This window comes from Kwoniella pini, chromosome 6, assembly GCF_000512605.2.
Source record: "Kwoniella pini CBS 10737 chromosome 6, complete sequence".
NCBI lineage: Eukaryota > Fungi > Basidiomycota > Tremellomycetes > Tremellales > Cryptococcaceae > Kwoniella > Kwoniella pini.
The window spans coordinates 1,194,156-1,207,014 of NC_091721.1; the positions used below are offsets into that span (position 1 = coordinate 1,194,156).

Here is a 12,859-nt window from a genome sequence, read left to right on the forward strand (position 1 = left end):
TTGAGAATATGTATCTTTATTGTTCTCAATTAACCTCGTACTCGTATAGATCGTGCTAGACATCTCATTTTGATATTATACTTGCACCGCTTCTTTCGGCATATCTATCATCTTTCTCTCAATTTGTAGTCTACATCAAAAAAGGTACGTCATGTATGATCGCCGTTCAGGGTTATTTGCTATTTTGGGAACGATCTTTGCTTCCACGTGGAGAACAAAGTAATTTGTTATTTGATCCCGCATCCCCCTTTCAGGCGGAGAGTGCCACATTGAGGATTTCCAGTTGAAAGAGAGAAACGCCGATAAATTCCGATTCAACCTTTTGTCAACTCGTGGTTTTGTATGAGATTTAGTGATTCTTGCATTTTGGGTGGTATCCAAGCCAAAAAAACCTCGAATTAGGTTATTAAATCGTATTAGATTGAATCATCTTATAAAACAAAACAAAAAAACCCTTTTACTTCTTCCACATTTTAACAAAGAAGAAAAGCCGCCAAAATGGGTATGTCTATTTTACTGGAATTGAAAAGCTATAGAGGATGTTGTCTTTAGGAAAAGAGATTGAGATAATTGAGGAAATCATGTTGGAATTTTAAGAAGGAATAATGATATAGAAGATGGATTATCAGAATTAGAAGACACAGGAAACTCCAGCACGATTCATGTTGTTTTTCATTCTGCGGTAATATGGATGTAGAAAAGGAATAAGAAAGGGAAGAAGAGGAATTGAGGAGATTATTATCAAATATAAAAAGAGGAATTATAGCTAATTCACTTTTTATGATTATATATAGAGACTGACAAAGGTGTTCTCGTTGATCTTTACATCCCCCGACACTGTTCCGCTACCAGTGAGTTTATTCCAAAAAAAATATTAAAATGGATAAATTGCTAATAAATCATACAGACCGATTGATCACTGCTCAAGATCACGCTTCTATTCAAATTCAAGTTGCTGATGTTGATGCCGATGGAAAAGCCATTAAAGGTCAAGGTACTACCATTGCTATCTGCGGTAGAATTAGAGCTCAAGGTGATTCAGATGATTCAATCAACAGAATCGCTACCAAAGAGGGTCGTAAGTTTGATTTACATTAATGTTCATTTCTCGTTCAAATTGGGGATATATCCAAAAGAATGGCAGGTCAATTAGTTGTATGGGCAAATCGATTATGTGAAAGAGATCATAGTTTGAAATGAATCTAGTCAATGCCGATTAGTGGACAAAATTAGTTGGATGATCTGGTATTATCAAATTAAAAGAAAGAATATAAGCTAATTCACTCTTTATTTACTTCCCCAGTCCTCAAGAACGTCTGGTCTTACACTCGTTAAACAGTTGTAAACATAGATTTGTAGGCAGTTTATAAGGGGGTATACCAATACCAATTGGATGCATCCATTCTAGGCATAATTTTAGGCTTGCGATGCTGAATTGATCGTTCAATTACTTTCGAAGCGCACATATTGAGGAGACGGGATTAATTGGATCGAGTAATCGCTAAATCAGATGGAGAAATTTTGAATCGCTATCTGAGGAAAGCTTTCGAGTAGACCATTTTGGGAGTTTCACCACTAACATTATCGCATGAGGTAAAGAAAATAAGCATATTAACAAGTTGGTAATACCATCAAGATCTAATTGAACACACATTCCACCTCAACTTTAGGTCATTTATCTCCTCTATACCTCTTCTTTGACGGGTACTTGATCTGCCACGTAACAGATGATAAAATATAATTTTACTCGTCATCTCCATCTGCACCCCAATCATCCATTCCTTGGTTCTTCCTTTCAAATGAAATTAAATCATCTTCATGATCTCCTTCGGGTAATCGTTCAAGTATACCTCTATACAAATCGATCATCAGTCAGACTATCAATTTCTATCGTACTACGTAGTATAAGGTCAATTGAATTGAATAAAACTCACTCGCATTCGCAAAGTAATTCCGTACAATATAAATCCAAATTCAAATCACATGGATCACTAATAAAACACCTCAAAATCTCAATTTCACAAAGCTAGAAAAAGAAAAGATAAAAACAATTACTAACGTTCGAAAAGGTTGTTCAATCATACTTGCAATACCTTCTATACCCATAAAAGTCATACTTATTCCAAACATTATAAAAACCATTTTTCATCCCATAGCATCAACTAAAGTGAAAGGTAAAATGAAAAGATAAAGTGAAACTACTTGTTTAAGGTGTATACAAAATATATAAGGAAGAGGTGTTTGTACACTAAAATGTTAATATCAACATTGAATCGTTAATTTTCGGCATTCGATGGTCTACCATATTGAAGTAGTTTTGATGGGTATGACAAAGAAGCTTACATTCTCTCCATTGATCCAAGCTGATCAGTCATACCTGATACAGCAGCTTGAAGAGCATTCATACCCTATTTACTGAGCATTATTAGATCTCATATATTGGGACATAACGCCGATAGGAAGACGACTTACAGCGGGACCAACAGCTTCAAGACAACCCATTTTCCTAAATCTGAATATAGATCTACTAATCTCATGGGCTCTTCCACAATCTTCAGTCATGCTAACGCGATCGGCAAAGATGAAATGACTTTTAACTCACATGATAAGCGGTAAACCTGATTCTACCATTTTACCCAGTTCCAATTCGGCATTCTTAATAAGTCCCGTATCAGGCTTGACACCCTTTTTAATCAACGGAGTTCTTTCGTCCAACTTACTTGCACTAGATTTGGCAGATTTGACCTGATAGATTTTTGGAGTCTCTTGATCATCGTTATATTCATCAGGTGTTAATACTCTTACTGCTGTAGGTCGTCTTTTCAAACGACTCGAAATGTTTCTCGGATAGTTAGGTCTAATCTCGTTGTGAAGCTTATCATTCTGGTAACTGGAAGAATTGACCGAATGGACAAGATTATTCATTGATGGTGAAGGTGAGAAAGGTGTAGTAGGATCACTCAGTCCTAGTATACTTTCTTCATCTTCACCTTCTCCTAAAGCTGTCGTCAAAGCTGGAGTCATTGTTCCAGGAGAATTTGTGACTATCCCTCCATACCTCTCTGTTCCACGTAAGCTGGAATTAGAAATTGCTGATTTCAACCTTCTGATATCATTTCCAGCTAATTTGGCAGGTAACAATCCTTCGTACTGAAACATCAGCTGTAAATTGAAGAGTGGTTGAGGGAGAATGCCAACCGACCTTTGAGATCATCATGATGCACACCACCTTCTGCTCTCAAGTGATGCTTCGTAGCTACCACAAAAGCGACAACTAATCGAACTACTTTTCGCTTTTCAGCTGTGAGCCTATGCTTCGTCATTCCAGGCCCGACAGCATCGATAGGTGTAGGAGGCAGGTTGACCGAAATCCAGATATTTCTGGAGAGGTTCCGAGCGATCGAAATGAGAGCAGTAAAATCTTTTCGACCTCTAAGTGAGCAATACAAGGTCAGTATGCCTATGTGTCAAAGTTGAATTCATACTTGTTAACTTACTCTGCATATCTCTCATATGCTGATGAGTTCCGGAAAACTAGCAGTAAACCCACAACGACTGATAATAATGGAACTGTACTCCCTCTTAATATTAATTCGCTTACATAACGATTAGATAAGTGAAAGTGAAATAATACTCACCAACGTTATTCGTCAAACCAACTTCTTGACCCCATAAAACACTCGCAGCAGCTACACCAGATGAAAAAAGGGTAACAGCCAAGACTGGACCAAGAACAATAGGTAAGATTGAAGAACGAAAGACGAATATATCAGGAAGCCATGAGATTTTTGAAAGCTATTGAAGGGGATCCGGAGTGATTGAGAATTAGCGGATCGACGGTGCCGTTCTGACTAGAACATAGTTGCCAACAACTGAATGACTTACTTTAGGCTTATGATCTTCTACATCTTGTAATGCCAATAAAGAAGAAAGTGTCGTAAGTGGTAAAGTCATCGAGTTTCCCTTTGCATCAAACCTTTATTTCAATACTTTCCTCATACATATTTGATTCTCCCTCTTCGTCTATAAACGATTCAAGCCAAGTCCACTTACAATTGTACTGAAACCTGTACGTTCCTTCTTCTTGTTTTGTGGAATCGAAGAGCTTGAAAGTGTGTTATGAGGGTTATCAGCCTTATCGGACATTGTCAAATTTGTTAGGGGATTCAGAAGACTGTGATTAGTAAATAGAATCTGCATGTAGAAGAAATAGAAGTAGATGAGATTCCAAAGGTGCATTCTATTAGATATGAATCAATCTTTAGTATATACGCTATGATGAAACATATCTTAAAGTGAAAATGAATTGAGATGAAACAGCCGATCAAAGCTCAGGCACAATCACATTCACATTTTATTCTAATTGAAGGATATCAAATTATGCACATATATAGATAAGAAACAAGTGGTGAAGTATAACGAGTATATAAGTATAGTATGAACTGATGATGATGATGATGATGTTAATAAATCAGTCTAAGCTTTAGGTATTGGTAAAATTGCCAGTGCAAGTGATAGTGTATTGCCTATACATCATACAACATATATATACAAAAAGCTAAAGACGCCGCATGAAGGAGAAAGTATTCAGATTTAAAGAATAATGAAATCATAATTACCAACTGACTTTTAATCATCTAATGAAATAAATTCTACGAAAATATCATCACCATCTTCAAACCACCATCCACATTCTTTATCTTCCCAAAGATTTGTAATTTTATTAACATTTATCAATTTAAATTCTTCCAACTGTTGTTGTTCATTAACTTTTTTTGTATTCCAAATTTGAATAATTTTCCATTGATTAATAGGTAATCCAAATAATTTAATTAATTTTTTTTGTAATAAACTAATTTTTGCTAAAGGTAAAATTGAAATTTCTTTAAATTCTTTATAATCTTCTAAAGAAGTATATACTTTCAAATCTTATCAAGAAAAAAATATCAAAAATCATTAGCTAAAAATTGATAAAATTCAAAGTATATTTGTTTCAATGATATATCCTCACTTAACATTTTTCCTTTTAATCCTATTTTCAATTTTTTCTCGATCCCTTCTTCATCTTGTGTTATATTATATAATTTAATTAATTCTTCCCATTTTCCCCAATCTTTTCCATTTCCCTCATTTTTAGATATATATTTATTAATAAAAGAAATGTAAAATAATTCTGAATCTCGTCTTTCTGTTTTAGTGATTATATTTGAATTAAAATATATTAAATTAGGGAATTTAGCTATACATATTGATCTTAAAGATTTATCATCTATTGCCGTAAAATCATTCTTAATTTGATCATCCAGACTATTTTCATTTGATGCCGGTCGAGGGGATACTGAAAACCTTAGATTGTTTAAATTGGGTAATTGATTTGAGAGATTATCTAAATCTGACCATTTAGCGATAGATAATTCGATCAAAACTAATGATTTGAGAGAATCCAATTTGATTTGAGATGAGGGGATAGAATCGAGAGGAGTTAAAGATAAATCCAATATTTCGAGCCTTTTAAAACAACATAATATCAGGTTGACATTTGCCTCAAATTGGATAGATTGATTGTACGCACTTTGGAAATACAACTAGAGCAGGTATTATATCTTCCCATCTCGTTAGAGGACATCCAGCTAATCTCAATTCTCGTAATGACGATAAACCATCTTCTAGTATGGATAAAGTGCTCAAGCGACGATTAGCATCGAGATGCAATACTTCCAAATTTGGGAATAAAGGAAGTAGGGCAGATATCTAAGATCACTCAGCTGGAAATCATTCACGCTTGAGTTAAATGCAAACCGTCCAACTCACCTCCTCCCATGATAGAAGACAGTCCGATAAGTGTAATTCTTTGATTCTTCTAAAAGTGGAAATGTATTTAAGTTTTTGTTCTGATGGTAGGATAGGCGATATAGATTGTATACGAGAATGACTATTTCGTTCATTGAATACAATCAGCTATACAATTCCTTTTCATGAGTTTTATTACAACTTACTTCAAAGTCAGTGTTTCAAGCCCATCGAAATGATCCACAATTTCTAATAATTGTTCCCAATTAGATAATAAATTCTTACTAAGATTCAACCATTTTAAATCTAATTCAAAAAAATAAGCTAATCTTTATCTTTAACACAAAAAACTCAATAATATGGATAATTGTATTTTCAGATAAACGATTCCAAATTTTCTTTTTTTTTTTTTAAAAAGAAAAAAAGAAAACAAAACTCACTTTTCATCCTTTGTTTTAAAATTAATTTAATTTCATAATTTCCACCTAATGAATTAATATATTCTTCTTCAAATCCAATATTTTTAATTTTTTCTAATTTACTTATTTTTTTTTTAACAGATAATAAATTAGGTACTTTAACAATAATTGAATTTTCACTTGATCCTAAAATTAAATTTTCTTCTTCTTCTTTTTTTATTGAAATTAATAATTTTGAATTTGAATCTAAATCTAAATCATCTTCTTGTTCATTAATAATATTATTTATAATTTTTCCATATCTATTTTCTATACTATCTATTAAAGAATTACCTTTTTTTAATGATTCTTTTGAATATTTTAAAAAACTTGCACTTCCTTTTTCTTTAGTTATAAATACTTGTATATCTTTATATATTCCATTATGTCCTTTACCATTTTTTAAATTATCATATTCTGCTCCTAACCATATTTGTTCATTTGTTGTTGATGATGATGATGATGATGGAGGAGGTAATGGTCCGATATAACGTAATGTTAATGGATAATTTGTTTTTGAATTTAAATATCGATTTCCTATAACATATGGTGAATTTGAAGGTCCTGCTTCTGGTTGTATATAGTCAGATTCTATCATATCGGTATTTCTGGTAGAAGTTCAAGATGCTGACAAGAGGAATTAAAACATAGGACAAGAGTAAATTATGAACGCGTTTTGTGAACGCGAATTTATTCGAGAATTCGGTTATATCCGAGATTCAGTAAATTCAAGACAATCCCGAATTAAGTGGTTTCTGAATTCTATCAGTGGATACGGTCCATGTTCTGATATCATCCACTGTTTTGGTCTTTATTGATATTTTATCTCAAAAGGAATGTAGTCAAGACAAGCTCAAGGCCGTCAATTTGGCAAACAAATAAAACATGCTAGTAAGGTATACATGCGATCTACGCTATCTCAGCAGATACACCCTCAGGTAATCTAGCTTGACCCCAAAATCTAGGTGTTTTATCTATACTTAATTTACCTCTTGGCGTTCTCACTAAAGCTCCTCTAGCCAAACCTAATCCAGTCGTATGTGTTGAGACACCTGATAATCTCTCTCCTGCACGTAATATTTTACCAGATTTAGGTGTTGTTAAACTATAAAAAACACGTAAAAACTTGGTAATTAGCAAGTCGTCTTTTGCTATGACATTGATTAACATCAATGAAGGTGCATAAAAGAACGTACCCTGGTCTTCTATATTTAGGTATTTCAGAATCAATATTAGGTTTTCTTATACCTCCATAAGCAGATTCTTCAGCTTGTAAATAATCTGCAAATTCTTTTGCTTTTGATTTGAATTCTTTTATTTCATCTTGATTTTTATATTTCAATACTTTTTCAACTTGTTGTTTAGTTTTATCTCTTAAACCTTCCCAATCATTTGAAATTTCATCTAAATTACCTTTTAATTCAATTAAATCTAAACCTTCTTTACCAACTGTTCTAGCTAACATTTCTAATTTTAAATCTCTTGGACCATCTACTAAAGTAACTATTGCATGTGGTGCATTATCACCTTGTCTTCTACCGAATTTATGTATACGTGTATATCCACCTGGTCGATCTACGTATCTTGCGGATAAATGATTAAATAATTTAGGTAAGAGTGATTTTGGAGCTACAAATGTTTCAGGATCGAATGTTGAAGATGATGAAGCGGATGATGAGGGTGTTGGAGAGTTATGCGGTGGCTAAATAGACGAGTATGGTCAGGGGATTATCCGCTACGAGCAATGGTGCAAGCTTACCATCAGATATGCCATGGCTTTGCTCTTCGCGGGATTAGTACCTTTCTTTCCGAGAGTAATGATCTGACAAGCCGAACATTGAGTTAGCCATTCTCTGAGCAAGTGATGTGTTGAATACAGCTTCTGTGTAGGACAAGTAAAGATTTACCTTCTCGGCCATCCTTGCAGCTTCCTTAGCTTTAGGTAGAGTAGTTTTAATAGTTTCATGGTGTAACAAAGCGGAAACAAGATTTCTAGTGAAAATTCAGAGTCAGCGCTGTTATTCAGTCTCAATTACCACACAACATCAACCAGATTTATGAATTATCTATAGCCCGATGGATAAGGTAATTTTATGAATTGCTCACCTCAACAACGCTATCCTATGAGCGGGCATACGACCCAACTTTCTCTGACTTATACCGTGCTTCATGGTGGGTGAATCCTATTTATTTGACTTATATTATATTCGTTGCTGATCCTGAAAATCCAATCACTCGGTACAAGCTTAAAGGGGTTAATCGAGGTGCTGCTTTTAAACTGTATGCAATATGAATCTTATGTATCGAAATATAAAACTAAGTAAATCATGAAAAGTCAAAAGTCTAAGAGTAAACTTGAAATCTGTGCCACATGGTGATATATGATCGGTGAAATCGGGAATATGATGATGATTCACCATAGCGTTGGATTCGCTCATCGTTTGTATTCCCTTCATCGTTGATTATACTTTCGGATAAAGACAACGATTATCATTATCATCGATCTAAATTATCAAACACTTTATTCAACTTAATTAATCACTTTACTACAAATATCATTAATCATAAATACGAGAAATTCAATTATTCAACATGTACAGAACACTTCCATTACTTCGAACAACTCTTCCTTCTCTTCGACTACGAGCAACCTCCACAATCTCTAAACAAATTAAATCTAAACCTGTAACATTTCAATATAGAAATTACGCAGCTGCTGCTGGATTAAGTAAAGATGATATCACTTCAAGAGTTTTGGATGTATTGAAAAGTTTCGAAAAAGTTGATGGTACCAAGGTATGTCTTTTATTAATGTAGAATGGAAATAAATGAAATCTGATTGGTTTATCTTACAATTCTGTTTTTATCTATACCTTGATCAAACAACTATAACGATTTTATCGATAATCGCTTTTAATTAAATACTTAAATCAATCAATTCACTATTCCCGATCAAATCATTCTTTGAACAATCATGTTTTCCATCTTACAGCTCTCACCAGGAGCATCATTCACTTCTGATCTTGGACTTGATTCACTTGACGCTGTAGAAGTTGTTATGGCAATTGAAGAAGAATTCGCTATTGAGATTCCCGATGCTGAGGCAGACGAAATTACAACTGTCCAAAAAGGTGAGTTAATATTTTCACATCTAAGACCACCAGAGATGGTCAACTTGAAAGTTCTTCGTTACTTCAAGTCTTTAATCAAAACCAAAAGAATAGAATACAATGCTATTGAGGGATATCAGTCTATACTATAGGGTACTTGCTGATATATCAATGTCTTCTCAGCCATCGACTACGTTTCCAATGTAAGCCATTCTCACATCGACTGCGACTCTTGAATGACACCTACTAATCTTTCTGTATAATCTCCTCATTAATCGCAGTCTCCTGAAGGTGAGTTTCAATTCTGGGCTTCAACTGTAAATTCTATTATTCACTCCGGCTAATTGTCATTCTACTTTTACAGCACATTAAACAAATCCCATATTACCATTAATAACGATAGTTTCTATTTCATCTTTTTGCGCGTGATGGGATCAGATCATATGAATGAAATTGGGCAGAAGCGGCATTTTCAGATAAGGAACAACGTTTCATGCAGTACCTCTCAATTCCCCAGATATTCTGTCCAATCAAACAAGGAGGAATGAGGATTATTTACCTACTGACTTGCATTGGTTAACCAAATTTGCATTTCAGTTGCAAATATAAACAATAAAGTTGGCAGGTATAAACGCAATGCAAAATGCAAGATGTAGCGGAAACGAAGTAAAGCAAGTTCAATAGCGGGGCCCTTAGGATAGGATGAGAAAGTAGGATCAAAGAGCTTCGATTGAAAGCAACGCTTCTTCGCCTCGCAGGACATCAATCTTCTACCTGCCTTCCTTTCCATCAAGACCTAGGTATCGACCCAAGCATATCCTTTCATCCTTTTCCTTTTCTTCTTTTCTCGCTCAATGTCCTCAGGCGTCAGCCCTATCCAGTTCCCATTCATCTCCATATCAGAAGTTGATCCAGTAATGGATTTACTATCCGATTTTGTCCTTTCCATTTCTATCGACTCTTCTGTCCCGTTACCGTATCCATTTTCATCCCCATGCTCGCCTTCTATTACGCTCTTATCCTCTTGGTCAAAATCGTTACTCTCGATATTGATCAATTCTTCTTGATACTTTGCCTCTTGTCTAGCTGATCTTCTTTCACCTGGTATGATTGGTCTACCTTTCGCATCGAGACCATTGAATTCTGGTGATCGTTGATTACGTTTTCGAGATGGTTCACCGTCCAAATCAATCTACGCAAGAACAAAAGTCGTCAATACATCTTCTGCACCTGCCAAGCCTGGAGAAATGGAAATGGGAACGAAGACTTACATCCTCGACATTATCATAAACATAATCAACCTTCCTACTTTGTCTTCTAGTCCTTGTCGATCGAAGTTCTGCGCGTTGTTGCATTTCAACCGCTTGTGCTATTCTCTTACGGACTCTTTGAATACGCTATACCACCATATATATTAGATTCGGCCTAAAACTCAATTACATTAAACGGATATTACTAACCGCTTCTTCCTTCTCTATACTCTCAATTCTCTCTTTTAGCTTTTCAACTAAAGCACCTTCATTCTTCCTAGCTTGGATGACTTTCCTTTGCTCTGAAGCTTGTTTACTTCCTTTCGTTACATTATTGACAGTATCAACTGATTGACTAAAAATTCCCATATCTTCTATTAAATCATGATACGATTCTCGATTTGTTGTTATTGACGTCAATTGACATGGTCTCTTGTAAGGATTACCAGATTTATATAATCTCCAAGAATCTATAAAAATCACTTGATCAGCTTTCCCCTCGAAGGATCATCGAAATGCAATTTACCATCGAAAGACCAAACTCTAGCTCTGTCTCTTGTAAGACCTAATTCTTTGATCGTTATAGTGTCTTTATCATTTAGCTCTGGCGGAGGAGCTTTCTTAGCTTTACTATCTCTTGCGTTTGCTGGAAATTCTTTATTAATCTTATCTCGTATTGATTCAGAGTGAGTCACTATTTATACCAGAATTTTTGTCAGTTCACTCAAATTAGCACAGCATTTAGCCGGAAAACGGACATTGCCAATCTACCATTTGTCTCAAAATGGCTACTTTTTCTGTCCAATCCAATTCAAAAATACCTCCTCCTCTTTCTTCAACTTGACGTATAGGATTTTTAGCTGCCCTAGCATTTGAAGGTTCACCATAATACCTTAATCTACCTAATTCTGATCTAAATGGATCCGAAGTACAACATGATCCTCTATCTTCTTCATTTATAGGCCATCCTCGATCCCATACGGTCCATTCAGAAGTCTGAGACAATTTGATATCGATGTAATTCGATAATTGACTTTGTACATTTTCGGGTCTACATTCAGGGATTTGCCTTCAATCAGTATTTCGTACTCTCAATACCAGCTCCAAAATCCCCAACAAATCGTTTCGACTATGGTAAGGGCCTGGAAGGACGTAATATGAGGCATGATGCGCCACACAACGGACTTTGCGGGTTCGCGGTATGTCTTCGTAGATAAAGGAACAGACCAGGATATCCGACTCTCTTCGGTGAAAAGGCGTGTTTTAGAAACGTACTAAAATGCCTTCCGTACGATATGCACCATTGAAATTTTACCACAGTGAAATCTGTTACTCACGTTATTGATTTTGAACCTGATCTGAGATTCTTAAGGTTGGCCAAGAAGCAAATTAGGATACTTTCAAGTATATCATCAGGTCTATTGGCAACAGGCTCGATAAGGCATCTTTCAAAACTGTGTGAATAGAAATGGCAAGACGTTAGTGAAAATACCAAATAATTAAGGGTTATTAATTCGTATTGTGCCACACCGGTATTCGGAACTTTTGACTGTTATGGAGATCTGCGGAAGGGTACCTCGATGAAAGATAACTTACTCTTCAATAGATTCTAATTTTTGTATTTGATTTCTCAAGTTGAATTTAATGATGAATGACCAAACATAAGCTACTTGCCAACTGAAGTACAAGTCAGCAATGTGGCACTTATTCAAATTGATACGAAAAGTTATGTATATTTTCAAAATGAATTGCGCGCGGACCTTCTTATCGAAAGTTGTTACAACTTTTCAACAATGAACTTGATTTATTCAACTCACTCATCCAACATTCTGTCAGCTTTGGGTTCAATTATCGCTTGATGTTTTCGTACATCTTCATCATATCGAGCTTTCGAATCTCTTATACGTTGTTCTTCTCTATTTAGCGGTACATATTCATTTTCATCTTGAGACGTATATCCATCGCCATTCGAAAATGCATTATCCGATGATCCGTCAAGCATAATAGGATTTGGAGTAGAGCTTGAAGAAGATCCAGCTTTAAGTATGATTTTAGACATTTGAGGAAATGAGAGATGCTCAAGCACTCGCTATAATTAGCTCAAGGGAGCTCAATTTTAGTCTTCAATTTGATGGAAATGTATAATAAGGAACAGTATGGTATGTATATATAATTATAATATGAGGAAAGAAAGAAAAGATCAAGTTGAATGAGAGGATACTTGCGTTTTTTTCACAACTATATAACTACG

At 34.9% G+C, this 12,859-nt stretch overlaps 6 protein-coding genes across 6 annotated transcripts; 2 read left to right on the forward strand and 4 right to left on the reverse strand.

The window, feature by feature from the left end:
• Positions 1–498: 498 nt before the first annotated feature.
• I206_104889 (uncharacterized protein) lies at positions 499–1,335 on the forward strand (the record flags this gene model as incomplete). Its single annotated transcript, XM_070203013.1, has 4 exons — positions 499–502; positions 795–851; positions 908–1,078; positions 1,304–1,335. 4 exons carry the CDS (start codon positions 499–501, stop codon positions 1,333–1,335), a joined length of 264 nt encoding a protein of 87 aa, XP_070059114.1.
• An 810-nt stretch (positions 1,336–2,145) lies between these two features.
• On the reverse strand, positions 2,146–4,146 carry I206_104890 (uncharacterized protein; the record flags this gene model as incomplete). The annotated part of the gene is made up of 9 exons (XM_070203014.1): positions 2,146–2,248; positions 2,344–2,408; positions 2,473–2,542; positions 2,603–3,143; positions 3,203–3,432; positions 3,498–3,570; positions 3,639–3,795; positions 3,886–3,963; positions 4,054–4,146. 9 exons carry the CDS (start codon positions 4,144–4,146, stop codon positions 2,146–2,148), a joined length of 1,410 nt encoding a protein of 469 aa, XP_070059115.1.
• A 483-nt stretch (positions 4,147–4,629) lies between these two features.
• Positions 4,630–6,846, reverse strand: I206_104891 (uncharacterized protein; the record flags this gene model as incomplete). Its single annotated transcript, XM_019154195.1, has 6 exons — positions 4,630–4,928; positions 5,012–5,508; positions 5,573–5,751; positions 5,812–5,932; positions 5,997–6,096; positions 6,231–6,846. 6 exons carry the CDS (start codon positions 6,844–6,846, stop codon positions 4,630–4,632), a joined length of 1,812 nt encoding a protein of 603 aa, XP_019012935.1.
• A 311-nt stretch (positions 6,847–7,157) lies between these two features.
• On the reverse strand, positions 7,158–8,419 carry I206_104892 (mitochondrial 54S ribosomal protein bL17m; the record flags this gene model as incomplete). The annotated part of the gene is made up of 5 exons (XM_019154196.1): positions 7,158–7,353; positions 7,445–7,950; positions 8,008–8,070; positions 8,156–8,240; positions 8,355–8,419. The coding sequence occupies 5 exons, from the start codon at positions 8,417–8,419 to the stop codon at positions 7,158–7,160; spliced, it is 915 nt and encodes a 304-aa protein (XP_019012936.1).
• Positions 8,420–8,840: 421 nt separating this feature from the next.
• Positions 8,841–9,702, forward strand: I206_104893 (acyl carrier protein; the record flags this gene model as incomplete). The annotated part of the gene is made up of 4 exons (XM_019154197.2): positions 8,841–9,044; positions 9,241–9,379; positions 9,542–9,561; positions 9,640–9,702. 4 exons carry the CDS (start codon positions 8,841–8,843, stop codon positions 9,700–9,702), a joined length of 426 nt encoding a protein of 141 aa, XP_019012937.2.
• A 452-nt stretch (positions 9,703–10,154) lies between these two features.
• I206_104894 (uncharacterized protein) lies at positions 10,155–12,667 on the reverse strand (the record flags this gene model as incomplete). Its single annotated transcript, XM_019154198.1, has 8 exons — positions 10,155–10,550; positions 10,630–10,755; positions 10,819–11,078; positions 11,135–11,302; positions 11,367–11,659; positions 11,946–12,062; positions 12,205–12,285; positions 12,426–12,667. 8 exons carry the CDS (start codon positions 12,665–12,667, stop codon positions 10,155–10,157), a joined length of 1,683 nt encoding a protein of 560 aa, XP_019012938.1.
• Between the last annotated feature and the right edge of the window lie 192 nt (positions 12,668–12,859).